The sequence below is a fragment of the Procambarus clarkii genome, chromosome 12 (assembly GCF_040958095.1).
Source record: "Procambarus clarkii isolate CNS0578487 chromosome 12, FALCON_Pclarkii_2.0, whole genome shotgun sequence".
Taxonomy (NCBI): Eukaryota; Metazoa; Arthropoda; class Malacostraca; order Decapoda; family Cambaridae; genus Procambarus; species Procambarus clarkii.
Genome location: NC_091161.1, coordinates 9,648,132 through 9,674,911, shown reverse-complemented (window position 1 = coordinate 9,674,911; position 26,780 = coordinate 9,648,132). Strand labels below are relative to the sequence as shown.

Genomic DNA, 26,780 nt, shown 5'->3' with positions numbered 1-26,780 from the left:
TAATTACGAAGCAATAAGATGCTTATCTTAAGATACTAACAAGGTTAGGTAAGGTCGGTGTTTTCTATGAATCTTTTTAAGGGTATCTATTATGTTTAGTATATCACCTATGCACGTAGTTAATAAGTCAATATTGACTTTACGAATTTGCGAGAACGGGTTGCGTAGAGAAATGCCATGCAAATAAAGGAGCCTAGATTGTGGAACAGCCTCACAAATGCACTATAACTATGTACGACCTTTGGAAACCATCGAGCTTAGAGTACATATGTTTTTAGTCCGAGTCTAAGCCGAGCAGTAGTAACATCTAGACGTCTGCTGATTTTATTGGATGATCCATAGATGTGTGGCTCCTCTTGCATGATAGTATGATGATAGATGTGTGACTCCTCTTGCATGATAGTATGATGATAGATGTGTGGCTCCTCTTGCATGATAGTATGATGATAGATGTGTGGCTCCTCTTGCATGATAGTATGATGATAGATGTGTGGCTCCTCTTGCATGGTAGTATGATGATAGATGTGTGGCTCCTCTTGCATGATAGTATGATGATAGATGTGTGGCTCCTCTTGCATGATAGTATGATGATAGATGTGTGGCTCCTCTTGCATGATGGTATGATGATAGATGTGTGGCTCCTCTTGCATGATAGTATGATGATAGATGTGTGGCTCCTCTTGCATGATAGTATGATGATAGATGTGTGGCTCCTCTTGCATGATAGTATGATGATAGATGGAATTACTGGTGTCAATTTCACTTTGCCTCAGATCTACAAGATCTTGTTGAAGTTCTCGGTGTACTGCTGCTCTCAGATTGCCCATTGACAATCCAAGGTTACACTCAACGGCTCCTTTAAAGGCAGATTCTTTGGCTAACTTATCAGCTCTATCATGCATTCGGAGGCCAACATGAGATGGAGACCACATGAAATGGACTCTGTTACCATCCTTAATAATTTTGTTGCATTTGTGTCTAACTTCGGACACGAGCATGTTACAGTTATGTCTTAAAGAGTTAGCATTTACGGATGATACGGAGTACCTTACAATGTGCCTATTGACCTCTTGTCAGGACCTTGTACAGAGTAGGTTGTCATTTCACATAAGCACAGCCCAGAGCTTTTCCAAATGTCCCGGGCAGTCATACTGATACAAGAGATATACTGGAGAATATTCAATCCATTCTAGAAAAGTTTATTATATATACTCAAAAATCCTTTCCAGATGCAAATTAGCAACAATGAGACGGAATGTACTGGGCACCCATCCTTAACTGTAGCCTGTGTTCACCCAGCAGTAAATGGGCACCTGGTTGTTAAACGATTTGGCAGGGTCGTATTCCAGGGAATATTAGGATTAAGGACTTGCCAGAAACGCTATGCGTGCTGGTCAACCCGTTCTCGCAAATTTAATAAGTCAATATTGACTTATTAGTTGCGTGCATAGGTGACATACTAAACATAATAGTTTCCCTTGAAAAGCTTCATAGAAAACACCGACCTTACCTAACCTACTTAGTATGTTAAAATAAGCATCTTATAGCTTCGTAATTACAATTGTTACTTAACCTATTATAGGTATAGGTTAGGTAATATTTGTAATTACGAAGCAATAAGATGCTTATCTTAACATACTAAGTAGGTTAGGTAAGGTCGGTGTTTTCTATGAAGCTTTTCAAGGGAAACTATTATGTTAAGTATGTCACCTATGCACATATTTAATAAGTCAATATTGACTTATTAAATTTGCGAGAACGGGTTGTGCTGGTGGCTGTATATATATATATATATATATATATATATATATATATATATAATATATATATATATATATATATATATATATATATATATATATATATATATATATATATATATATATATATATATATATATATATATATATATGTCGTACCTAGTAGCCAGAACGCACTTCTCAGCCTACTATGCAAGGCCTGATTTGCCTAATAAGCCAAGTTTTCATTAATTAATGTTTTTTCGACTACCTAACCTACCTAACCTAACCTAACTTTTTCGGCTACCTAACCTAACCTAACCTATAAAAATAGGTTAGGTTAGGTTAGGTAGGGTTGGTTAGGTTCGGTCATATATCTACGTTAATTTTAACTCCAATAAAACAAAAATTGACCTCATACATAATGAAATGGGTAGCTTTATCATTTCATAAGAAAAAAAATAGAGAAAATATATTAATTCAGTAAAACTTGGCTTATTAGGCAAATCGGGCCTTGCATAGTAGGCTGAGAAATGCGTTCTGGCTAGTAGGTACGACATATATATATATATATATATATATATATATATATATATATATATATATATATATATATGTATATATATATATTATATATACTGTATATATATGTATATATTTATATGTATATAAATAACTAAACCCCAGAGGAAGAAAAATCCACCATGAAGCACAGGCAAAATAGAACTTAGTGTGCTGCTAAAGAAAGTGCTTTTCTCACCATTTCTAACCTAAAGCAAGCAGTAGTCTTCATAACTACTATAAGGACAGTTCCTCCGGGCTGAAGTGTGCAGTACAAATTAAGCATTAAATGTAATGAAGTTACAGTAGCCGATAGGCCCTTCAGTAGCTCCCCCAGGCTTGCTCAGTGGTACTGCTAAGTCTTAAGATCATACTTAAGATCATAGGCCTTTGATACTCTTACTGACCCACCAGGAACCAAGACTGGAATCTGACTCATCGCCTACACAATCGACTTCAGAATGGACCTGGATGGACCGAAACGTCGTCGTCCCTTCACTTTCTAGGATTCACTTAGTTGTGTTTTTGCGGGGGTTGAGCTTTGCTCTTTCGGCCCGCCTCTCAACTGTCAATCAACTGTTTACTAACTACTTTTTTCCCTCACCACACACACACACCCCCAGGAAGCAGCCCGTGACAGCTGACTAACTCCCAGGTACCTATTTACTACTAGATAACAGGGGCATTCAGGGTGAAAGAAACTTTGCCCATTTGTTTCTGCCTCGTGCGGAATCGAACCCGCGCCACAGAATTAGGAGTCCTGCGCGCTATCCACCAGGCTACGAGGCCCCCGTGTGTGGTCTGGTCAACGATCAGATATCTGATTGTTTTTGCCAGATGGGGAGAGCATAAAACTCAAGAGATCGATCCAAAAAACAGAGGAAACTGACCAGAAAGTCCAGATGAACTAATACAAACCACTGCTTAAAATAGATATCAAATGCAGAAAACCCTGCAAACAATAGTAAGTTACCATTAAAAGGTATTTCATTACATTTAATGCTACATTTCTGAGAAATCTCCCAATACCCCAAAGTTATTCACAGCAGCTTGGCTGAAAAAGAACTCAATATTAGCAGGATGAGCAGAGAAGCCTCTGCTCCTCCCTCCTCTGCTCTGAGCCCATCCTCAGGGAAGAGGAGGTAATCTGAGATAATCTGAGATAATCAAAAAATTATCGCATATCCAAAAGCCACATAAGCACAGCCAGGATAATGCACATCTAAAAAGTATGAAGCAGTCGGCATACTGACCGCTTGCTACTTTCACAGAGCCCGAATGAAAGCTGTAAAGATATTATCTAAGAATGCACACATCTTAGGACTGTGGATAGAGAGCAGGGTAGCAGACATGAACACTCCTCCAAATGACTTGGGGGAGCTGGACCTGCTCACATTTTTGGAAGCAGTAACCAGTTACTGTATTATGATAGACGGCTCCCAGTAGATAGAGTACAGGACCCGGATTAACGAAGCAGTTACGCAAGCACTTACGAACCTGGGGCCAGATTCACAAAGCAGTTACGCAAGCACTTACGAACCTGGGGCCAGATTCACAAAGTAGTTACGCAAGCACTTACGAACCTAGGGCCAGATTCACAAAGCAGTTACGCAAGCACTTACGAACCTGGGGCCAGATTCACAAAGCAGTTACGCAAGCCCTTACGAACCTAGGGCCAGATTCACAAAGCAGTTACGCAAGCACTTACGAACCTAGGGCCAGATTCACAAAGTAGTTACGCAAGCACTTACGAACCTGGGGCCAGATTCACAAAGCAGTTACGCAAGCCCTTACGAACCTAGGGCCAGATTCACAAAGCAGTTACGCAAGCACTTACGAACCTGGGGCCAGATTCACAAAGCAGTTACGCAAGCCCTTACGAACCTAGGGCCAGATTCACAAAGCAGTTACGCAAGCACTTACGAACCTGGGGCCAGATTCACAAAGCAGTTACGCAAGCCCTTACGAACCTAGGGCCAGATTCACAAAGCAGTTACGCAAGCCCTTACGAACCTAGGGCCAGATTCACAAAGCAGTTAAGGAAGCACTTACGAACCTGGGGCCAGATTCACAAAGCAGTTACACCTGGGGCCAGATTCACAAAGCAGTTGCACCTGGGGCCAGATTCACGAAGCAGTTACGCAAGCACTTACGAACGTGAACATCTTTCCTCAATCTTTGACGGCTTTGGTTACATTTATTAAACAGTTTACAAGCATAAAAACTTGCCAATCAACTGTTGTTATTGTTATAAACAGCCTCCTGGTGCTTCCGAGCTCATTAACTGTTTAATAATTGTAAACAAAGCCGCCAAAGATTGAGAAAAGATGGACAGGTTCGTAACTGCTTGCGTAACTGCTTCGTGAATCTGGCCCCTAAAGACCACTAAAGGTTTTGATAAGGTACCACATGAGAGACTAGCAAGCAAATTACAAGCACATGGAAAAAATTGTAAACAAAGCCGCCAAAGATTGAGAAAAGATGGACAGGTTCGTAACTGCTTGCGTAACTGCTTCGTGGATCTGGCCCCTGAAGACCACTAAAGGTTTTGATAAGGTACCACTTGAGAGACTAGCAAGCAAATTACAAGCACATGGAAAAAATTGTAAACAAAGCCGCCAAAGATTGAGAAAAGATGGACAGGTTCGTAACTGCTTGCGTAACTGCTTCGTGGATCTGGCCCCTAAAGACCACTAAAGGTTTTGATAAGGTACCACTTGAGAGACTAGCAAGCAAATTACAAGCACATGGAAAAAAGGGTTGCATACTAGAACTGATAAAATAATGTTTAAAATAAAGAGAGCAAAGGCTTATCCTAAATAGAAATGAACCTGAAGAAATGGTGTGAGTGGGGTACCGCAAGGTTCTATTTTGGGGCCAACCTTTTTTGTTATTTAGTTATTTATTTATTTATTTATTTATTTATTTATTTATTTATTTATTTATTTATTTATTTATTTATTTATTTATTTATATATATACAAGAAGGTACATTGGGATTGTGAGGATACATAGCATAGTATTTACATTCTTGTAAAGCCACTAGTACGCGCAGCGTTTCGGGCAGGTCCTTAATCTAAGAAAATTTGAAGGAGGTAAATACTTGCAAAATTTATAAAAATGATAAAAGTTACATAGCAAGAAAAAAAAAATACAAGATGAGAAAAAATATTTGTTGGAGAATATACATCAATGAGACTATTACAAACCACATGATCAGATGATACTAAGATCTAAATATATATTAATAAATGTATATTCAGGTAAATGTACATACATACAAGATGAGTTACAAATAATATGCAGTCTCCGTGGTGTAGTGGTAAGACACTCGCCTGGCGTTCCGCGAGCGCTATGTCATGGGTTCGTATCCTGGCCGGGGAGGATTTACTGGGCGCAATTCCTTAACTGTAGCCTCTGTTTAACGCAACAGTAAAATGTGTACTTGGATGAAAAAACGATTCTTCGCGGCAGGGGATCGTATTCCAGGGACCATAGGATTAAGGACTTGCCCGAAACGCTACGCGTACTAGTGGCTCTACAAGAATGTAACAACTCTTCTATATATCTCAAAAAAAATAATTTTGGATTTGTAGATGGAGCTAGTACATACTATGCCTAAAGCCACTAATATACACAGCATTTTGTGCAAGATGTGGGGAAAACACAGACTAAAACTTAAAGCTAATTGAGATCAAAGCATAAATTGAATGCAGGCGATGAGTCACAATAACGTGGCTAAATTATGTTGACCAGACCACACACTAGAAGGTGAAGGGACGACGACGTTTCGGTCCGTCCTGGACCATTCTCAAGTCGATTCTCATCGACTTGAGAATGGTCCAGGACGGACCGAAACGTCGTCGTCCCTTCACCTTCTAGTATGTGGTCTGGTCAACATAAATTGAATTGAAAAAGGTAAAAAGAATTCTACTGTAAAATAAGAAGTGATAATGATAAGAACGCCTTACAAAGAGCTCAACATGAACTTCACAAATGGTCAAAAGACTGATAAGATCACAGGATGAGTATAGAAGACTGATAAGATCACAGGATGAGTATAGAAGACTGATAAGATCACAGGATGAGTATAGAAGACTGATAAGATCACAGGATGAGTATAGAAGACTGATAAGATCACAGGATGAGTATAGAAGACTGATAAGATCACAGGATGAGTATAGAAGACTGATAAGATCACAGGATGAGTATAGAAGACTGATAAGATCACAGGATGAGTATAGAAGACTGATAAGATCACAGGATGAGTATAGAAGACTGATAAGATCACAGGATGAGTATAGAAGACTGATAAGATCACAGGATGAGTATAGAAGACTGATAAGATCACAGGATGAGTATAGAAGACTGATAAGATCACAGGATGAGTATAGAAGACTGATAAGATAACAGGATGAGTATAGAACAATAAATGGTCCATTCCTAGCAGCAACAATCAAACTGAGGACATTACACACAGAAACCACAATAGCGTGATGCATCAATGAACAAATCACAAGGGTCGTGACGAGGATTCGAATCCTCGTCACGGAGCCGGTTGGCCGAGCGGACAGCACGCGGGACTTGTGATCCTGTGGTCCCGGGTTCGATCCCAGGCGCCGGCGAGAAACAATGGGCAGAGTTTCTTTCACCCTATGCCCCTGTTACCTAGCAGTAAATTAGGTACCTGGGTGTTAGTCAGCTGTCACGGGCGGCTTCCTGGGGGTGGAGGCCTGGTCGAGGACCGGGCCGCGGGGACACTAAAAAGCCCCGAAATCATCTCAAGATAACCTCAAGATAACGGCCCTTGTGGATTTGTTCAGTAAAATGAGGACATTTTTCTCCATGTCAACGGCCAGTAATTGCACCCGGAACATTTGGTGATCCAAAAGGGACCTTTGCAGCTAGTTATGTAATGAACTTTTATCTTCCTCAACGATGATGTGTGATGCAAGGATTCTTGTCATGTATCTAGTCTCCACAGAGTGGTTATCTTGAGATGAGAGGTTATCTTGAGATGAGTGGTTATCTTGAGATGAGAGGTTATCTTGAGATGAGAGGTTATCTTGAGATGAGAGGTTATCTTGAGATGAGAGGTTATCTTGAGATGAGAGGTTATCTTGAGATAAGAGGTTATCTTGAGATGAGAGGTTATCTTGAGATGAGAGGTTATCATGAGATGATTTCGGGGCTTAGTGTCCCCGCGGCCCGGTTCTCGACCAGGCCTCAACCCCCCCCCCCCAGGAAGCAGCCTGTAGCAGCTGTCTAACTCCCAGGTACCTATTTACCGCTACGTAATAGGGGCATCAGGGTGAAAGAAACATTTTGCCCATTCGTCTCCGCCTCCACCGGGGATCGAACCCGGAACCTCAGGACTACGAATCCGAAGCGCTGTCCACCCAGCTGTCAGGCGTGCCTCTGTTCTTCGTTTCATACAAATTAGTTCTCCATCGACAAGCCATAGTGAGAATTAGCTATTCATGAGTGCTAACCTACAAATCTAGCATGGAGGTGTATCGAAATGCCCCTTTGTGAGTTGTACCTTGTTAGCTTCGTTCCTGCCCTGGGAGAACCCCAGTGATCTTTGTTAAAGTGTGCTGTGGCTCAAGTGTAAAAGGTATGGCCCACCCCGACCCCTGGGGTAGCTGGGGTTATCACCTGGTGACAATCAGGGTACGAGCACTGCGGAGAAATGCCCGACAGACCACTGGAACATTATCTAACACAGTGCACAGTTACAAACCCATTAAGATTTCAACTTAGATTCAACAGAGCAGAAGAAGTTGTTAAACACATATGGCAAAATCTTACTGAAGCGACCATACGAGTCATAAATACTCATACTCCGCCCAAGTAAAACAGAAACAAGCAACACTTAGTGGACCAGCCAGAGGCTTAGGGCCCGCCCAGTGGGCCAGCCAGAGGCTTAGGGCCCGCCCAGTGGGCCAGCCAGAGGCTTAGGGCCCGCCCAGTGGGCCAGCCAGAGGCTTAGGGCTCGCCCAGTGGGCCAGCCAGAGGCTTAGGGCCCGCCCAGTGGGCCAGCCAGAGGCTTAGGGCCCGCCCAGTGGGCCAGCCAGAGGCTTAGGGCCCGCCCAGAGGCTTAGGGCCCGCCCAGTGGGCCAGCCAGAGGCTTAGGGCCCGCCCAGTGGGCCAGCCAGAGGCTTAGGGCTCGCCCAGTGGGCCAGCCAGAGGCTTAGGGCCCGCCCAGTGGGCCAGCCAGAGGCTTAGGGCCCGCCCAGTGGGCCAGCCAGAGGCTTAGGGCCCGCCCAGTGGACCAGCCAGAGGCTTAGGGCCCGCACAGTGGGCCAGCCAGAGGCTTAGGGCCCGCCCAGTGGACCAGCCAGAGGCTTAGGGGCCCGCCCAGTGGACCAGCCAGAGGCTTAGGGCCCGCACAGTGGGCCAGCCAGAGGCTTAGGGCCCGCCCAGTGGACCAGCCAGAGGCTTAGGGCCCGCCCAGTGGGCCAGCCAGAGGCTTAGGGCCCGCCCAGTGGACCAGCCAGAGGCTTAGGGCCCGCCCAGTGGGCCAGCCAGAGGCTTAGGGCCCGCCCAGTGGACCAGCCAGAGGCTTAGGGCCCGCCCAGTGGACCAGCCAGAGGCTTAGGGCCCGCCCAGTGGACCAGCCAGAGGCTTAGGGCCCGCCCAGTGGGCCAGCCAGAGGCTTAGGGCCCAGTGGTAACTTTGTTCAGTGGTTAGTTCAGTGGTAACTTTGGCATGCCAAAGTTACCACTGAACACCTGGCATAGTCAAGTGTCCGGCACAACCAGCGGTGTAACCAGAGCGAAGCTACTGATGGTACAACCCACGAAGCTCTATGTCATTCTACTTAATGATGACTTAAGTAGATGATGAATTCTTGCCCGAAACGCTGTGCGTATTAGTGGCTTGAGGCGCAGTATATACGTGTTCTATACAAAAATCCAACATTCTGTTTGTAACTCATGTTGTATGTATATACTTTTACTTAAATAAACATTCAATTATTTATATTTATTTATTTAATTACTATGTTGCCATAACTGATACACTATTTGGAAACAATATTTCAAACACTATTAAAGAATGTTTAGGAATAATGAATATAAATTAATTTTAATAAATAAAAATATTTATAGGAGATTGATAATAAGGCATAGAAGTAAATCAGAAGTAATATTTTGTAAACTGAAAAAACACAATAACTAAATTTAATATTTTTCCTATTTCTTTAATTTTCTGAAACCCAAAATAGAAATTGTTATCAGGAAAGTCCAAGACTTACAATAAATGACGTAATAATAACACCTATTATTTGATCCTTTCTTGTATCTCTCTCTCTCTTGATACTTAAAACCTAATTTAGGTAATTTAGGTATCTCTCTCTCTTGATACTTAAAACCTAATTTAGGTAATTTAGGTATCTCTCTCTCTCTTGATACTTAAAACTCAATTTAGGTAATTTAGGTATCTCTCTCTCTCTTGATACTTAAAACTCAATTTAGGTAATTTAGGTATGTCTCTCTCTTGATACTTAAAACCTAATTTAGGTAATTTAGGTATGTCTCTCTCTTGATACTTAAAACCTCATTAAGGTAATGCATTAGTGAGCTGTGCTATGGCAGTTCATTCCACATTAAAAAAATATCTAAAAAATCCCATTGATCTTTAAGACTGAACTGGGCACTCTACCCACCATTAACAAGGAGTCCAACAGCATAGCGGTCAGCACCCTTGTCGTTCTCTACATTAAGGATATAGTCCCTGGCGTCTGCAGCATCCACACCTTGCACCCGCAGCCTTGCAGAGTAGCAGTCCTCTCGCACGTCCTGCTGGGAGAGGTGTCCACTAAAGTAACTGTTATGGAAGGTGACCACTTGAGTAACTGTTATGGAAGGTGACCACTTGAGCAGCAATTTGAGATGAAAAATAATTGGTGGAACAGTTTTGGTAAGGGATATAATCAGTAAATAAGTGGGATGCCACATGGGTTCATTTTGAGACGTATTCTTCTGCGAATTTGATAATGTGGTTTATAATATTTTCATCTGTCATTGACGTATATGGCAAAAAGAATACAAATTCAAATTCAAATGTTTATTTAGGTAAAGTACATATAATGCCTAAAGCACTAAACGCTTTGCGTAATAGTGGCTTTAGGCATTGTATGTAGTAGCCTATCTATAAATTCATCAATATCTATATCACCCTTTATATATATATGTACTTTACCTAAATAAACATTTGAATTTGTATTCTTTTTATCATATACGTCAATGACAGAGATGAGAATATTATAAACCACATAATCAAATTTGCAGAAGACAAAGTTTTATGGTAAAGTGGAAAATGATGATAATATTGAAGCCTTACAGAGAGATCTACATGAACTCCACAAATGGTCAGAAGACTGGATTGGAAGACTTAAAAATGCTTTTTAATATCGACAAATGCAAGATGATGCAAGTGAGGCATAACGAGCCAACCATGACTACCTGATTAATAGATTTTGACTCCAAGGAAAGGACTTTGGAGTCAAAATCCACCATCATTAAAAGTTACACAACATATTGGTGCAACAGTCAGAGAAGCTATCTTGAGGTTATCTTGAGATGATTTCGGGGCTTTTAATGTCCCCGCGGCCCGGTCCTCGACCAGGCCTCCACCTCCAAGAAGCAGCCCGTGACAGCTGACTAACACCCAGGTACCAATTTTACTGCTAGGTAACAGGGGTATAGGGTGAAAGAAACTCTGCCCATTGTTTCTCGCCGGCGCCAGGGATCGAACCCAGGACCACAGGATCACAAGACCAGCGTGCTGTCCGCTCAGCCGACCGGCTCCCAAACTAACCAAACTCTTCGGATAATCAAACGTACTTTTTGACTATAAGGAAAAGAAGGCAATGGTTCAACTGTATAAATCCATGGTGCGCCCCCATTTGGATTACTGTATCCATGTAGCGAGACCTCATTGTGAGGACGACATGGCTGTTCTGGAGAAGGTGTATAACCGAGCAACAAAAGTCATTCCAGAGCCCCGTCATCTCCCATTCAGGAATGCTTGAGGACGACATAGCTGTTCTGGAGAATGTGTATAACCGAGCAACAAAAGTCATTCCAGAGCCACGTCATCTCCCATTCAGGAATGCTTGAGGACGACATAGCTGTTCTGGAGAATGTGCATAACCGAGCAACAAAAGTCGTTCCACAGCCACGTCATCTCCCATTCAGGAATGCTTGAAGGCCACAGGCCTAACAACACTGAAACCAGGCATGACAGGGTGGTTCTCATTGAAATTTTTAAAATACTTAACAAGTTAGAGGATGTTGATAGAGATATTTTCTTCAGAAGGTCAGACATAACACAAACAAGGAGCAACGGTTTCAAGCTCAACAAGTCACAATGTAGAACTGAGAACAGGAGATGCTTTTTAACCCACAGGGTTATTAACCCATAGAACGGCCTACCCGCTGAAGCCGTAACTGCCAAAACTGTGTTGAGTTTTAACATATACCTAGAAAAGATCAAGACCTTTGACAAGCCGCTGGCTTTCTGTCCTCATCAAGGCCACTAGGGTTAGTGGCCCTCAGGTAATTCAGGTAAAGTAGCTGAAGAGTAAACATCTGGTAGGGCAGCTGAAGTGAGGAATTTTGTACTGAAATTTCCCGAAATCATTACATGATTGTTTACCCTAAATTATCCTGAATTTACATGCGAGTCACTATCCAGCAGGTAGGCGGTTCCGTGGGTTTATAACACTATAGGGAAACAACAAAAAAATCTTCTGTTTTCTGGCCTACATTGAAGCCTTGTATGCATTACATTTGACTTTTGAAGAAGAGGTCTGGCATAATATTCTCCAAATTATGCAGTATTTTAAGTTTTAAGGGAGATCAGCTCTGGTATGTCTGTAAACTACTGTACTTATTTTAAGCCAACAATGTATAATTTGTATTTCATGAAGCCTTGACCTGTGGGTCAAATGCCTCCCGGCAAGTGGGGCATCAGCAGCCACTGGAACAATAGTAAATAATAGGAAAAATTGTATGATGCATTTTATGACATTTCAGAAAAATGTTTATAACAAAATGACTCGATGAAATTAAAATAAAATGTCACCAAGAGCTACATTCACTATTATACATGATGTGTATAAACATTATACAGTACAATACAGTGGCTAATAAAAGTGAATGGGCCTAAATTAATTTTGATGAAATTATCTGATATTGCTTTCTAATTTCTTTGTTAAGTTTTTCTACTAAAAATGTTCTACAATCTTAAAAATATTTCTTTGATATACAGTAAGAACAAAAGACTCTGGTACTGGGAGCCAAGGTCAGATGTAAGTTATGATAATTATAAGGAAACATCACTGTTGTTGTTGTTGTTTTAGGTTTAACTACTCAGAACGAAATGTCCATGTAGCACGGTCTATGGTGAGCCCGTAGAAACATCACCAAGCCAGTATGACTATATAGAACAGGGGGACAGATGTAACTGTGCACTGTATAGGTTTTAATAAAATCAAACTTGCTGTGTATCCATTAACAGCAGACAGCCCAGCATTCTTGCTTAAAAGATTCTTATTTAGAATATAGAAATCCATTCTTAGGAATACATCATTACAGTCAAAGGAAACTATTGTGCAGTACCCTTATAAATACTACATTGAAACTTTAACCCAAACACTTGATCATAGTCAAAAGACCTCGTTCCACTGTACTATACTGTAGTATTAAAACTATAAACCTAATGAAGTAATGAATTAAAGGATTTTGCAGCATTTAAGTTATTCAGAAGAAATTATAAAAAAAACCTAATGGCCTCGTTATACTGCCCTAGTAATAGGCAATGCAATTCATCAAAGACCTCATCTAATTTAGAATATAGAAAGTCATTCTTAGGGATACATCATTACAGTCAAAGGAAACTATTGTGCAGGAAAACCCAAGAATTACAATACATGACGTACAGCAATGATGTGTATAGCAATGATGTGTATACCAATGATGTGTATACCAATGACGTATACCAATGACGTATACCAATGATGTGATCCTTTCTTGTATATCTTTCATGATACCTAATTTAGGTAATGCATTAGTTAGCTGTGTTATATAATAAATAAATACTACATTGAAAATTTAACCCCAAAACACTCGATCTTAGTCAAAAGACCTCATTCCACCAAGTAAATAAGCTCATGCTGATCTCACGAGGCGCAAGGTACCTGAGCCAGGTTCTCAGCCACGTAGCGTCCTCTGCCATTGCCAGCTTCAAGCTGGAGGGATCCCCACTCCCAGGAGGTGCGGGAAGGCTGAGGGTCGGAGCAGAAGACAATCTGGATGACGGCATCTTGGCCCTTCTCCACTTGCACGTTTCGCTCCACTGTATAGCGCAGGACCTGCGGGGCGCCTGCGCCACAACACACCATAAAAGATACATTATTCAACCCGTTCTCGCAAATTCGTAAAGTCAATATTGACTAATTAACTACGTGCATAGGTGATATACTAAACATAATAGATACCCTTAAAAAGATTCATAGAAAACACCGACCTTACCTAACCTTGTTAGTATCTTAAGATAAGCATCTTATTGCTTCGTAATTACAATTATTACCTAACCTATACCTATTATAGGTTAGGTAATAATTGTAATTACGAAGCAATAAGATGCTTATCTTAACATACTAAGTAGGTTTGGTAAGGTCGGTGTTTTCTATGAAGCTTTTCAAGGGAAACTATTATGTTAAGTATGTCACCTATGCACATATTTAATAAGTCAATATTGACTTATTAAATTTGCGAGAACGGGTTGCATTATTGATATGCTGCTAGAAATGGATCACTTATTACGATAATTCAGTAATTTTGTTGTGGAGAGACATCTTGTGAATGTATGCATCTGCAGGTGATGAGTCACTATAACGTGGCTAAAGTAAGTTGACCAGACCCCACACACACTAGAAGGTGAAGGGACGACGACGTTTCGGTCCGTCCTGGACCATTCTCAAGTCGACTTGAGAATGGTCCAGGACGGACCGAAACGTCGTCGTCGTCCCTTCACCTTCTAGTGTGTGGTCTGGTCAATGTATACATGTTAGGCTTATATCAAGGTCCCCTCCCCCCCCACCCCCCCACTCCCAAGATAAGCGTAATAGTGGCTTTAGGCATTGTACTAGCTCTATCTATAAATCGATCATTTTTTTTTAATTTCTTGTATGTATGTATCTTACCTTATCTTGAGGTTATCTTGAGATGATTTCGGGGCTTTTAGTGTCCCCGCGGCCCGGTCCTCGACCAGGCCTCCACCCCCAGGAAGCAGCCCGTGACAGCTGACTAACACCCAGGTACCTATTTACTGCTAGGTAACAGGGGCATTTAGGGTGAAAGAAACTTTGCCCATTTGTTTCTGCCTCGTGCGGGAATCGAACCCGCGTCACAGAATTACGAGTCCTGCGCGCTATCCACCAGGCTACGAGGCCCCTGAATAAACATTTATTTATTTATTTATTTATTATTATTTAAGATTGATTTAGTGTCCCTCCTGAGGGTGCCACCCCCATAACACACTTATAACTCCCGGGTACGGATTTACTGCTTAATGTACAGAAGCATGAGATACAAGGAAACGTGCCCAACCATTTTTGTCCCACCAAGAATTCGAACCCAAGATTCTTGTTTGCGAGTCAAGAATGAATTCAACTGTACCACCGCAGACCGTCTTCATAAAGGCCAAAGTCCATTCCATGCTCCTGCCAAACCTGCTGTTGATGAATGGAAAATGATTCACTCAACTCGTAACTGATGACGTCCGAACACTTCCCGAAACAATTACTTTGCTGACGACTTGTGTTCGAACCACAAACGATGTAAATGCTTCACCCACGTACTACAAATACAAATAATTGCCAACAGAACCTAAACACTTAATCTTACCAATGTCTAAATATGTACAATATGCTAATATATAACAATATTAATTTGCATTTGAGAAAATTCCTATTTTGGATGAACAGCATGTTAAAATTGATGAATGCGTATTTGGGGACGACCGCTAGATGGAATGGACTTGGTCTGAGGACGGGTTAACTGCCGAGAACCCCTGTACCACCGAACCCAACTGTACTACAGACCCTCAGCCAGTCTGAATGGAAGGTTGACAGAACAAGGGGCACTATACTACACTAGTTCAAAGACAAAACCTCAGAATTTCAAACTACTGTAATACTAACAAATCCACAAGGGCCGTGACGAAGATTCGAAGCTGCGTTCGGGAACATCCCAGACGCTACCTTAATCGACTGAGCTACGACAGGGTCAAAAGAGTTGAAACCGAAGTTCTACGGCCCTTGTGGATTTGTTCATTTGATGCATCACGTTAGTGTGATCTCTGTGTGTAATGATGTAAGGGCGAAGAGGGAGAACGGCCTATTGACATAGCTCGGGTGCAGGGGGGGGGAAAGGTTGTGTAAAACCCTGGTTTGTGTCACGGAGAGGCTGCAGGATCCAGTAAGTTCAGTAGAACTTCTGTTTCAACTCTTTTTAACCCTGTCGTAGCTCAGTCAATTAAGGCTCGATCTGGGATGCTCCCGAACGCAGGTTCGAATCCTCGTCACGGCCCTTGTGGATTTGTTCATTTGATGCATCACGCTATTGTGATGTCTGTGTGCACTGTACTACACTGTAGCATCAAAACTATAAACCTAATGAAGTAATGAACTAAAGGATTTTGCAACATTTAAGTTATTCAGAAGAAATTGCAAGAAAACCCTAATGGCCTCGTTATACTGCCCTAGTCATAGGGGATGCAATTCATCCTGCTGGAAGTCATCCAACAATGAGTCCCAATCCGTCAACAGGAGAATTTGTCCACCTCAACTTGGATGGAAATAGGACACCTCAACTTGGATGGAAATAGGAAAGACCACAAAGCTTATTCGACATCCCCCAAATATACACTGCACAGAGAGCTAACTGCTGAAAATCCAGAGGTAATGCTATAAACAAAGTACAATGTCATTGTTTCAGAAAGGATGCAGAGTTCCCCCTAATCACATACTGAATCACCTGTAGATAGTCTAACTGAAGTCAGATAGCCAAGCCTTGTAGTAGAGAGATACAGCATGCTAAAGTGATCTCATTTTTTTTTTTTTTTTGAGATATATACAAGAGTTGTTACATTCTTGTAGAGCCACTAGTACGCGTAGCGTTTCGGGCAAGTCCTTAATCCTATGGTCCCTGGAATACGATCCCCTGCCGCGAAGAATCGTTGTTACATCCAAGTACACATTTTACTGTTGCGTTAAACAGAGGCTACAGTTAAGGAATTGCGCCCAGTAAATCCTCCCCGGCCAGGATACGAACCCATGACATAGCGCTCGCCGAACGCCAGGCGAGTGTCTTACCACTACACCACGGAGACTGCTAAAATTTGCTAAATTGCTGCGCAACTCCTGGAATGAATTGTTAATGTACTATAATGCTGGAGATCAGTGATGCTGACTGGTATCCACGAAACCTCAAACGATTGGGCAGGAGGCTACTACAAAGCCAAACCTTAACAAACCCGTAGAGGAAAATGCCGACATAGGAGAACTTATAGGAAGTGAAGTGCTGGTCGCTAAATAAAGCAGAACAGAATTCTAAGTCAAACCTTACCCTTGGTATACACTCAAGTCTAAGTTCATCCGAGCCAGCAGTTTAGTTCATTTATTATGCACCCCATACCCATCTTGTGGGCGGTAGTAGGAAAGGTTACAGAGGCACATAATGGGCTCAGGGACTGAACCCCACAATTCATTTAGCTAAGCAAGTTACAATCTTGATGAGCTAGTTACAAAATTCAATATAAGTCGTCACATCAACAATGGGTTCGAGATCGACCTCAAGTACAGGTTGTAAATTAAGCAACTGACATATGTGGAGAGCTGGTGTCACAATTGATATGTTTGTCCTGCACACCGCCCCCCATCCAGTGGGCAGCGGTGGATAGGTTACAATCACTTAGTTACTACCTACAGTTAGCAAACTGGGGATATTTGGCTAAAATTTCTGGTAGCAGATCATTTTGAATGAAATATTGACACATCGCTGGAACATTGGTTATAGAATTGTCTCTAAATTCACGTATCTTTTCGCACTCCATCACATAGTGACGGAGGGTGTGCGAATAATTGTGTTGACACAGTTTACATTTGGTCAGGCATGCAAAGATATGCATACATGGTCAGGTATGTTTCTGCAATGCGGAAACCATCATACACTGGTTCCCAGAGGAGGAGTCACAATAACGTGGCTGAAGTATGTTGAACAGACCACACACTAGATAGTGAAGGGACGACGACGTTTCGGTCCGTCCTGGACCATTCTCAAGTCGACTGTCTTGCACACAATCGACTTGAGAATGGTCCAGGACAGACCGAAACGTCGTCGTCCCTTCACTTTCTAGTGTATGATCTGGTCACTATACACTAATTTCCCAGACCAGCCCAATCACTGATGGGACTGAACTATCGAGTATACTGAATTTTGTAACTAGCTCATCAAGATTGTAACTTGCTTAGCTAAATGAATTGTGGGGTTCAGTCCCTGAACCCATTATGTGCCTCTGTAACCCTCTCCACTACCGCCCACAAGATGGGTATGGGGTGCATAATAAATGAACTAAACTAACTAACGGAAAAATAATTGGAGGGACGAGCCAGACATGGACGAGGGGCGAGAATATGGCCCTGTGACGGAGGCATTGGGTCACTCAGAGTCACACTTGCCAGGGTAACCAGAAAGCCTGCCCCGGGGCCGGGTTTGGGGAACCGAACTCTCAGAACCCAGTCGAGTACTCCAGGTAGACAGGAAGATAACCAAGAACCAGAACTGCCCAGAACTGCTGCCTGAACCTTTGCCAAGCCCAGAACTGCTGCCTGAACCTTTCCCAAGCCCAGAACTGCTGCCTGAACCTTTGCCAAGCCCAGAACTGCTGCCTGAACCTTTGCCAAGCCCAGAACTGCTGCCTGAACCTTTGCCAAGCCCAGAACTGCTGCCTGAACCTTTGCCAAGCCCAGAACTGCTGCCTGAACCTTTGCCAAGCCCAGAACTGCTCCCTGAACCTTTGCCAAGCCCAGAACTGCTCCCTGAACCTTTGCCAAGCCCAGAACTGCTCCCTGAACCTTTGCCAAGCCCAGAACTGCTCCCTGAACCTTTGCCAAGCCCAGAACTGCTCCCTGAACCTTTGCCAAGCCCAGAACTGCTCCCTGAACCTTTGCCAAGCTGGTGCTAACCTTGCAGTTAGTCAGCTTCATAAGGTGACCTTTATCTCTCCTTACTAATTCTCTGACCTTACTAATCTCTCTCGTCTCATTTTTTTCTTGCAATGTATCTGTTATCATTTTATTAATTCTGCTAGAATTTACCTACTTAAAATTATCTGTTAGATTAAGGACCTGCCCGGAACGCTGCGCGTACTAGTGGCTTTACAAGATTGTAAATACTATGCTATGTATCCTCACTAACCCAATGTACCTTCTTGTATATAAATATATAAGTAAATAAATAAATAAATAAAAATTATATTCACTATTCATAATTTCTTGCAGTTGCCAGCCACTCTAAAAAGATTTAGTTATATAGTGTCATTGAACAAATAAGTTAAGCATTATAAAATTATAAATTGTCAATTATACATAACATATATGAGGCCTACAGGCCAAAAAGTTAACTCCACTCATATAAAATATTATGATAAAACCTTAATGTGTTAATTGTTAATGATTGTATGTACTTTTGTACTATTGTATGTACTAATGATTGCATTGTATGTACTAATGATTGCATTGTATGTACTAATGATTGCATTGTATGTACTAGCTCTCTCTATAAATACAGAAATATTTGTATCACCCCTTGTATGTATGTGCTTTACCTGAATAAACATTTGAATTTGAATTTTGAATGTTGAATTTGATTAAGGGGCGACGAGGATCGAAGCTCCGCAACCTTAATGCGTGGAATGTTTATAAGCGAAATAGTGACTATAAGCATGTCCTATATGTACTGTCTTGTGCGAGAGCGGGTTGCAAGAATGTGTATAGGATGCTTACCAACGACCTCGACTGTGATTGGCTGACTCTTCTCCTCAACAGTCTGTCCCTTGATAACGGAGGAGGCAACACAGGTGTACTGGCCCTGGTGCTCGTAGCCTATGCCCTCCAGGAGCAGCGTAGCGTTGTGACCCCGGACCATTGTCTCCTGGGTGTCCGGCACAGTCTGAAACATCAGTTAGTTTAGTTCATTTATTATGCACCCCATACCCATCTTGTGGGCGGTAGTGGAAAGGGTTACAGAGGCACATAATGGGCTCAGGGACTGAACCCCACAATTCATTTAGCTAAGCAAGTTACAATCATGATGAGTTAGTTACAAAATTCAATATAAGTCGTCACATCAACAATGGGTTCGAGATCGACCTCAAATACTGCAACATCAACCAAATAAATGAATAGTTATCTTGAGGTTATCTTGAGATGATTTCGGGGCTTTTTAGTGTCCCCGCGGCCCGGTCCTCGACCAGGCCTCCACCCCCAGGAAGCAGCCTGTGACAGCTGACTAACACCCAGGTACCTATTTTACTGCTAGGTAACAGGAGCATAGGGTGAAAGAAACTCTGCCCATTGTTTCTCGCCGGCGCCTGGGATCGAACCCAGGACCACAGGATCACAAGTCCAGCGTGCTGTCCGCTCGGCCGACCGGCTCCATACATACAAGAGATTTTTACATAAATTGTTAGGTTAATAGATAGAGCTAGTACATACAATGCCTAAAGCCACTATTACGCAAAGCGTTTCAGGCAGGAAAAACATTAATGACTAAAACTTAATACTAATTGAGTATAAAGAATAAATTGTGTTGAGGACAAATAAAGATAAGAAAGGGGGGGGGGGGTGAACAATGTGTCCAATTGTTGTTGTTGTTCTTGTTGTAGATTTATCTACAGAACAAAATGTTCAGGTGAACAAAATGAACAAAATGTCGGGAGCCGGTCGGCCGAGCGGACAGCACACTGGGCTAGTGAGCCTGTGGTCCCGGGTTCGATCCCGAGCGCCGGCGAGAAACAATGGGCAGAGTTTCTTTCACCCTATGCCCCTGTTACCTAGCAGTAAAATAGGTACCTGGGTGTTAGTCAGCTGTCACGGGCTGCTTCCTGGGAGTGGAGGCCTGGTCGAGGACCGGGCCGCGGGGACACTAAAGCCCCGAAATCATCTCAAGATAACCTCAAGATAACCTCCATGTAGCCCGGGCAATGGTATATCCAGGGTGGTATAATGTGTGCTCAAGAAATAATGAACACCACGGCCCCTGTGGCGTAGTGGTTAAGACCCTCGCCTGACGTTCTGCGAGCGCTTTGTCCTGGGTTCGTATCCTGGCCGGGGAGGATTGACTGGCCGCCAATCCTTAACTGTAGCCTCTGTTTACTCAAACAACTGGCCGCCAATCCTTAACTGTAGCCTCTGTTTACCCAAACAGTAAAATAGGTACCTGGTTGTTAAACGATTTGGCAGGTCGTATTCCAGGGACCACAGGATTAAGAGCTTGCCCCAAATGCTACGTGTGCTACTGGCTGTACAAGAATGTAAGAAATCTTTTATATATCAAATATGTGTGTACGTGTGGTAACTACGCAAGTGTAGTTACAGGATGAGAGCTATAACCAACAAAAGACCTTTTGTGCCCTCTGTAATGCTTTTTTTGCGCTACCGCTCAAAGGGATGAGTATGGGGTGCACAATAAACTAGCCGCCTCCTTCGGCACTAATCAATCAATCTCGTGGTGTCCCAGCTTCCTAGTACTGTACCTTATTTGTCACACGACACTTTGAAACTAATGACAGTTTTGGTATCGAACCCTTGCTGACTTGTTCCTTCTAACACTCTGCAAAAGTGAACTTTATAATATTTTGGGAGCTTCTTTGTTTCTTTATCAAGTCTGACAAGTCCTGATACTATGAAGAGGTATGATGAATGAGAGAGGTGAGTGTATGAAGCACTGTGGTATAGAGGCGAGTGTATGAAGTACTGTGGTAAAGAGGCGAGTGTATGAAGCACTGTGGTATAGAGGCGAGTGTATGAAGCACTGTGGTAAAGAGATGAGTGTATGAAGCACTGTAGTAAAGAGGCGAGTGTATGAAGCACTGGTAAAGAGGTGAGTGTATGAAGCACTGGTAAAGTGGTGAGTGTATGAAGCACTGGTAAAGTGGTGAGTGTATGAAGCACTGGTAAAGTGGTGAGTGTATGAAGCACTGGTAAAGAGGTGAGTGTATGAAGCACTGTGGTAAAGAGGTGAGTGTATGAAGCACTGTGGTAAAGAGGTGAGTGTATGAAGCACTGTGGTAAAGAGGTGAGTGTATGAAGCACTGTGGTATAGAGGCGAGTGTATGAAGCACTATGGTAAAGGGGTGAGTGTATGAAGCACTGTGGTAAAGAGGTGAGTGTATGAAGCACTATGGTAAAGAGGTGAGTGTATGAAGCACTGTGGTAAAGAGGTGAGTGTATGAAGCACTGGTAAAGAGGTGAGTGTATGAAGCACTGGTAAAGAGGCGAGTGTATGAAGCACTGTGGTAAAGAGATGAGCGTATGAAGCACTGTGGTAAAGAGGTGAGTGTATGAAGCACTGTGGTATAGAGGCGAGTGTATGAAGCACTATGGTAAAGGGGTGAGTGTATGAAGCACTGTGGTAAAGAGGTGAGTGTATGAAGCACTGTGGTAAAGAGGTGAGTGTATGAAGCACTATGGTAAAGAGGTGAGTGTATGAAGCACTGTGGTAGAGAGGCGAGTGTATGAAGCACTGTGGTAAAGAGGTGAGTGTATGAAGCACTGTGGTAAAGAGGTGAGTGTATGAAGCAGTGGTAAAGAGGTGAGTGTATGAAGCACTGGTAAAGAGGCGAGTGTATGAAGCACTGTGGTAGAGAGGCGAGTGTATGAAGCACTATGGTAAAGAGGTGAGTGTATGAAGCACTGTGGTAAAGAGGCGAGTGTATGAAGCACTGTGGTAGAGAGGCGAGTGTATGAAGCACTATTGTAAAGAGGTGAGTGTATGAAGCACTGTGGTAGAGAGGCGAGTGTATGAAGCACTATGGTAAAGGGGTGAGTGTATGAAGCACTGTGGTAAAGAGGTGAGTGTATGAAGCACTATGGTAAAGGGGTGAGTGTATGAAGCACTGTGGTAAAGAGGCGAGTGTATGAAGCACTGTGGTATAGAGGCGAGTGTATGAAGCACTGTGGTAAAGAGATGAGTGTATGATGCACTGTGGTAAAGAGGCGAGTGTATGAAGCATTGGTAAAGAGGTGAGTGTATGAAGCACTGGTAAAGAGGTGAGTGTATGAAGCATTGGTAAAGAGGTGAGTGTATGAAGCACTGTAGTAGAGAGGCGAGTGTATGAAGCACTATGGTAAAGAGGTGAGTGTATGAAGCACTGTGGTAAAGAGGTGAGTGTATGAAGCACTGGTAAAGAGGTGAGTGTATGAAGCACTGGTAAAGAGGCGAGTGTATGAAGCACTGTGGTAAAGAGATGAGTGTATGAAGCACTGTGGTAAAGAGGTGAGTGTATGAAGCACTGTGGTAAAGAGGCGAGTGTATGAAGCACTATGGTAAAGGGGTGAGTGTATGAAGCACTGTGGTAAAGAGGTGAGTGTGTGAAGCACTGTGGGAAAGAGTTGAGTGTATGAAGCACTATGGTAAAGAGGTGAGTGTATGAAGCACTGTGGTAGAGAGGCGAGTGTATGAAGCACTGTGGTAAAGAGGTGAGTGTATGAAGCACTGTGGTAAAGAGGTGAGTGTATGAAGCACTGGTAAAGAGGTGAGTGTATGAAGCACTGTGGTAAAGAGGTGAGTGTATGAAGCACTGGTAAAGAGGTGAGTGTATGAAGCACTGGTAAAGAGGCGAGTGTATGAAGCACTGTGGTAGAGAGGCGAGTGTATGAAGCACTATGGTAAAGAGATGAGTGTATGAAGCACTGTGGTAAAGAGGCGAGTGTATGAAGCACTGTGGTAGAGAGGCGAGTGTATGAAGCACTATGGTAAAGAGATGAGTGTATGAAGCACTGTGGTAAAGAGGCGAGTGTATGAAGCACTGTGGTAGAGAGGCGAGTGTATGAAGCACTATTGTAAAGAGGTGAGTGTATGAAGCACTGTGGTAGAGAGGCGAGTGTATGAAGCACTGTGGTAAAGAGGTGAGTGTATGAAGCACTGTGGTAAAGAGGCGAGTGTATGAAGCACTGTGGTAGAGAGGCGAGTGTATGAAGCACTATTGTAAAGAGGTGAGTGTATGAAGCACTGTGGTAGAGAGGCGAGTGTATGAAGCACTGTGGTAAAGAGGCGAGTGTATGAAGCACTGTGGTAGAGAGGCGAGTGTATGAAGCACTATTGTAAAGAGGTGAGTGTATGAAGCACTGTGGTAGAGAGGCGAGTGTATGAAGCACTGTGGTAAAGAGGCGAGTGTATGAAGCACTGTGGTAAAGAGGCGAGTGTATGAAGCACTGTTAAAGAGGTGAGTGTATGAAGCACTGTGGTAAAGAGGTGAGTGTATGAAGCACTGTGGTAAAGAGGCGAGTGTATGAAGTACTGTGGTAGAGAGGCGAGTGTATGAAGCACTGTGGTAAAGGGGTGAGTGTATGAAGCACTGTGGTAGAGGGGCGAGTGTATGAAGCACTGTGGTAGAGAGGCGAGTGTATGAAGCACTGTGGTAGAGGGGCGAGTGTATGAAGCACTGTGGTAGAGAGGCGAGTGTATGAAGCACTGTGGTAGAGAGGCGAGTGTATGACTGTTGCATGGCTGGTATAACCTAAATATACAAGCTATACACGTACACAAGCAACAGGCATGACTCCACTGTCCTCCAGCACTCGCTCCAACTGATGCTGTCGTCCCGGGCCACCAATCATGGTTGACCAGACCACACACTAGAAGGTGAAGGGACGACGACGTTTCGGTCTGTCCTGGACCATTCTCAAGTCGATTGTGCTATTGTCCCCTCGACAATCGACTTGAGAATGGTCCAGGACGGATCAAAACGTCGTCGTCCCTTCACCTTCTAGCGTGTGGTCTGGTCAACTTACTGTAGCCACGTTATTGTGACTCATCGCCTGCACCAATCATGGCTTCAAGTTCTCAACTGCTAAGACTTGTTCTGTGGCTTTTAACACTGAGGCAAGTCGTTCTTGGTCCCTGATTGGCGCTCTATGGTAGTTCTCTTCCCTATAAAGATGCTACTAAAGTTTAGGGATGGATTTTTGGCACAAGGGGGCCTCGTAGCCTGGTGGATAGCGCGCAGGACTCGTAATTCTGTGGCGCGGGTTCGATTCCCGCACGAGGCAGAAACAAATGGGCAAAGTTTCTTTCACCCTATGCCCCTGTTACCTAGCAGTAAATAGGTACCCGGGAGTTAAGTCAGCTGTCACGGGCTGCTTCCTGGGGGTGGAGGCCTGGTCGAGGACTGGGCCGCGGGGACACTAAAGCCCCGAAATCATCTCAAGATAACCTCAAGATTGGTTGTCATCCCCATATGTTTTACCTCCGGGTCGAAATGGACTTCGAATACTCTTAGGCCCTTACGCTCCCTCGTGTCTTGTTCCATACTTTTTTTTTTTTTTTTTTTTGAGATATATAGAAGAGTTGTTACATTCTTGTACAGCCACTAGTAAGCGTAGCGTTTCGGGCAAGTCCTTAATCCTATGGTCCCTGGAATACGATCCCCGCCGCGAAGAATCGTTTTTTCATCCAAGTACACATTTTACTGTTGCGTTAAACAGAGGCTACAGTTAAGGAATTGCGCCCAGTAAATCCTCCCCGGCCAGGATACGAACCCATGACATAGCGCTCGCGGAACGCCAGGCGAGTGTCTTACCACTACACCACGGAGACTTCTTGGGGTACGGACGTATATCATTCTCTCTTGTGTTCTCTATACTTGATTATGGCGGCCCGGCCTACTCCTCTCCCTGGAAACACAAACCGAAACTGTCTCTATTTTCCGCTTGTTACAACTTGTAATAAAGTTGTTACATCTTGGCTTAACGTGTTTATGACGTATTAGAACGTTGTTACAACTTGCTATATTGGTTGTTATAACGGGTTAGGTGGTGTTAAAACTTGTTCGAACGTTGTACCAACGTCGTAGTTTCGGTGTGTGTTTGGCGGGAGCTGCCTCTCCTTCGGTCCTTCGCCGTCTTAATGCTCCGCACCATGTTGGGTTTGCCCCTCAGCTCTGGTTCCTTTCTTTCATTACTCATCCAGAGCTTGTACGTTGAAATGAACGACTTGTCGCTCCAGGATCTTCGAGGTCTTTACTGCTTTCGTTACTTCGTAAGGTCTCTGCAACACCCTCATTTTCCAAGACCAAGAGGATCGTTGGTCTTCTGTTACTGGTAACAAACTGCGTGCTCTTATAGGTAGCGTGGCCCCATAGCCTTCCTTCCTACCACCGTAACCGGCGGTGGGAAACGGCTCTGGCGAGGTTACGTATTGGCCATACACGCTTAACTCACGGACACTTAATGGAACGCCTTATAGGGGGGTAGAAATAGCCTAAGCTACTCTATCCCTTTGAGATGTATTTCTTGCTTATATCAATAAACATACTTGAACTTGAACTTGAAATGGAACGCCGCCCTGCTCCTTATTGTCCCACTTACGGTCGTGCATCTTATTGTTGAATGTCCTGATTTTCAGGACATTCATGTGTCTTGCTTCCCAGCTGTTCGTAGCGGTCACTTTTCCCCTCGATAGGCTCCATGGGGAATCCGATAACATTTGATATCGCTCGCCATATGAACTTTTGCTTCTGTATTGGCATCCTTAGTGATATTTAGCACTCTTTGAATCAACTGCTACTTTGATGGTGTTACACAGTCTCTCCAGCTTGGTGCCTTCTTTCGATGTTTACTAAACGCACTCCGCGTAAAAACTGATGAATGCGTCTTAGAGCACGTGCCCTGCGAAAAAAGAGCCTTCTCTGAGGACATAAGTGATATACATAGTGAGAAGTGCACGGCTTGTACTATGGTCTATGAAAGACAGGTGTGTGGACCTACCTGGAGCCAGGTGTACTTAGGTGGAGGGTTGGCCTCGGCGAGACACTCGAGCAGGGTGTGGTTATGGAGGGCGGCGGTTACAACGGGTGCTGGGCCCACCTGCAACACTCGGGGTCCATCTGTAAGTGCATGGACCAATTAACCATCTCATTTATCATATACTTTACAATATTATTATTGGCATTATATTATTATTATTATTATTATTATTACCAATTATGATTAATAAGATATTAATAATACAGAAAATGCTGTTACACACACACACACACACACACACACACACACACACACACACACACACACACACACACACACACACACACACACACACACACACACATACGTTCACCTACAAAATTCTCAGAGGAATTGACAGGATGGACAAAGACAAACTGTTTAACACGGGTGGAACACGA

At 43.2% G+C, this 26,780-nt stretch overlaps 1 protein-coding gene across 1 annotated transcript in view; it reads right to left on the bottom strand.

The window, feature by feature from the left end:
- Positions 1 to 26,780, bottom strand: part of LOC123772917 (irregular chiasm C-roughest protein) — a gene marked incomplete at its 5' end in the record, with an annotated part of 93,462 nt that overhangs the window by 54,929 nt on the left and 11,753 nt on the right. The window contains 4 exon segments of the mRNA XM_069323222.1: positions 9,970 to 10,102; positions 13,507 to 13,691; positions 19,378 to 19,543; positions 26,362 to 26,480. Coding sequence (XP_069179323.1) covers positions 9,970 to 10,102; positions 13,507 to 13,691; positions 19,378 to 19,543; positions 26,362 to 26,480 — 603 coding nt within the window.